At 52.7% G+C, this 2433-nt stretch overlaps 1 protein-coding gene across 1 annotated transcript; it reads right to left on the bottom strand.

The window, feature by feature from the left end:
- Positions 1–365: 365 nt before the first annotated feature.
- LOC111217833 (ankyrin repeat domain-containing protein 34B-like) lies at positions 366–1973 on the bottom strand. The gene has a single exon (XM_022739818.1). The coding sequence runs from the start codon at positions 1971–1973 to the stop codon at positions 366–368; it is 1608 nt and encodes a 535-aa protein (XP_022595539.1).
- Between the last annotated feature and the right edge of the window lie 460 nt (positions 1974–2433).

Genomic DNA, 2433 nt, shown 5'->3' on the forward strand with positions numbered 1-2433 from the left:
TCAGACGTTTGCAAAGACCCAAACGAAGCTAAGACGACAGTGGATATTGGATTTCCAGATGTTGCACAGAATCTTTTTTTTTTTAAGGTGGAAATTTGTGTTTAGATGTTTTCATCTTGTTCCGCTGTTAAAAAAAACCTGAAGCTACGTGCACAGGGACACCACACAGCACACTGAGGCAGAGGACGGGAACTACAGTACGTACTGCATGTTGTTACATCCGTTGGGATTTTTTTTGTTTGTTTTTCTTGTACAGTATATCCTCTTTGGTTTCCCTCATTTGAGTTTCACTACACAGACGACGTCACGTGGCAACACATTTCACATTAAAACACACTGATGAACATTTTCCCCGCGGCCGGATCTCAGGCTGTGGTTTTGAACTGTTCGGTCTGCATCGAGTGTCTCCTCAGCAGCATCCTCCTGGTCAGCTCCTTGGGGTGTCCAGGAGGAGCCAAGGGGAGGAAATGTTTTAGGCCGGACTCTTTCTCAGAGAAACCACCTCCGGCACCGGAGTTGTAAACGTTAAGGACGGGAGCGTTGGACGTGGAGCTGAGGGTCAGAGGTGGCAGAGACCTCGGCCTGGCTTGGGAGTTGTGGTCCAACAAGAAGGCACCGGACCCTCTGCGCTCGTACCCAGACAGCACTCTCCTGTTCGGGCCCGACTCCCTGGAGCCCAGGGTGCTGGAGCAACGTAAGGGGGCCAGCTTCTTGCCGTCTGTTGGGCCTCTCGCTCTCTGCTCCTCCGGGAGGGTTTGCATGTCCAAAGCGAGCTGGGGGTCAGAGCTGTAGATGTCTGCGCCCAGCTTGCGCCTCTGGATGATGCTGTGAAGGCTTGACGAGGCCATGCTGTGAAGAGGAGTAACATGGTTTTTGCCACCAGACAGGCAGGAGGAAGAGGAGGAGGAGGCGATGGAGTCTGTTCCAAGGTTTTCAGAATGGAGGTTAGGATGGGAGGCAGAGTGGGACGATAGGAGACCTGGTAGAGATATCTTCTGTCCTGCGTGTTTGGCACAATCATTCTTGCCGGCTCCCTCGACCCCTTTATCCCTCGGCAATCGTCCTTCGTAACATTTGAAGCCGTCCAGTTTGGGAACTCTGAAAGAAAGGTCCTCAGTTTGGTTGAAGTCTTGTCCATTTTGTGAAGACGAGGCTGCGTGAGGCTGCTGGGTGAGCAGAGAGGACGGGATCTTCAGCCAGGGCTCAGAGTTCAGTCTCAGGAGGGGCTGCTGCAGTCTGTTCGCCGCTGCTTGGCTGAGCCCTCGCAACCGTGACGGGGAACATGGATGGGAGCTTACGCCACAGGACTGGCCTTCTTTAAAGGAGAAGACGGGCTTTGGGGGACATAAGGAGGAGGAGGTGCACTGGGGGGAGGTGATGAGCTGGATATCTGAGGGAGATGCAGGAGCTGCCGATGTGATTTTGTCTGTCTGATCGAGAGGACCGAGGGGAGGCATGCTGAGGTACTGCTTGGCTTGCAGTTTCCCACATGGGAGTTTGTCAGTGTTTATGATGATCACCTCCTTTCCCTTGGCCTTGCACGTGTCAAGCAACAGCTTCAGGACCGTCCAGTCTCCAGCCATGACGGCGTAGACCAGCGCTGACGTCCCGGACTGATCCTCCAGGCTAATGTCCGCTCCACTGCCCAGGAGCAGAGACACCACCTCGGGGCCGGCGTGCTCCTGGCAGGCGTGCATCAGCGCAGAGCGACCCTCCTTATCCTGGATGTCGGGGTCCGCTCCTTTCTCCAGAAGGAACTGGACCAGTTTGACCCGGCTGGCGCTCTGGGCGTCAACATGCTGGGTCCTGCAGGCCACCATCAGCGGTGTCTGGCCTTGGCTGTCGCTCTCGTTAATGTAAGCGCCCCCCTCCAGGAGCAGCCGTGTGAGTCGCAGGCGACGGAGGAAGACTGCTCTCAGTAAGGGGTTTCCTGAGTCCATCGCTACCCCAGAATTACAGCCCTCTCCCTCCATCGCTCTTGGTCCCAGCCGGTGGCTTTGGAGATGTAGTAGGACGGGTTTCTGTGGATAACAACAAAACACTTTTAAAGAATCACGCAGATGTACATCAGCTGCACACAAGCCATTTTCATTTGTGAAATTTCTGAAACCTGCACACACACATTCATCATTTTCATTCTTGTTTTGTTTTGTCCTCTGAGGCTATTTGGTGGTACTACGGCTTTTTACTTGGCTGGACTTGTTGGTGAAGGGAAGCCAGAGTCTCTAAAGACTAATAATAATGTCACTGATGATGATGCTGATGATAAAAACAGGACAAACTGAATAATAATTAAAAGACTTGAAGAACAAGCTGGAGCACATTAGAGAAAGAAGTTAAGGGGCGTGGCAGCTGAGGATGCTTGTTTAGTGCAAGTGCTGACAACATGCTACAAGCTTAGCATGTTAGTTAGCTCACATCTTTGGCATGTGT

The sequence above is a fragment of the Seriola dumerili genome, unplaced genomic scaffold (genome assembly GCF_002260705.1).
Source record: "Seriola dumerili isolate Sdu_G_001 unplaced genomic scaffold, Sdu_1.0 BDQW01000047.1, whole genome shotgun sequence".
In the NCBI taxonomy this organism is placed as follows: Eukaryota; Metazoa; Chordata; class Actinopteri; order Carangiformes; family Carangidae; genus Seriola; species Seriola dumerili.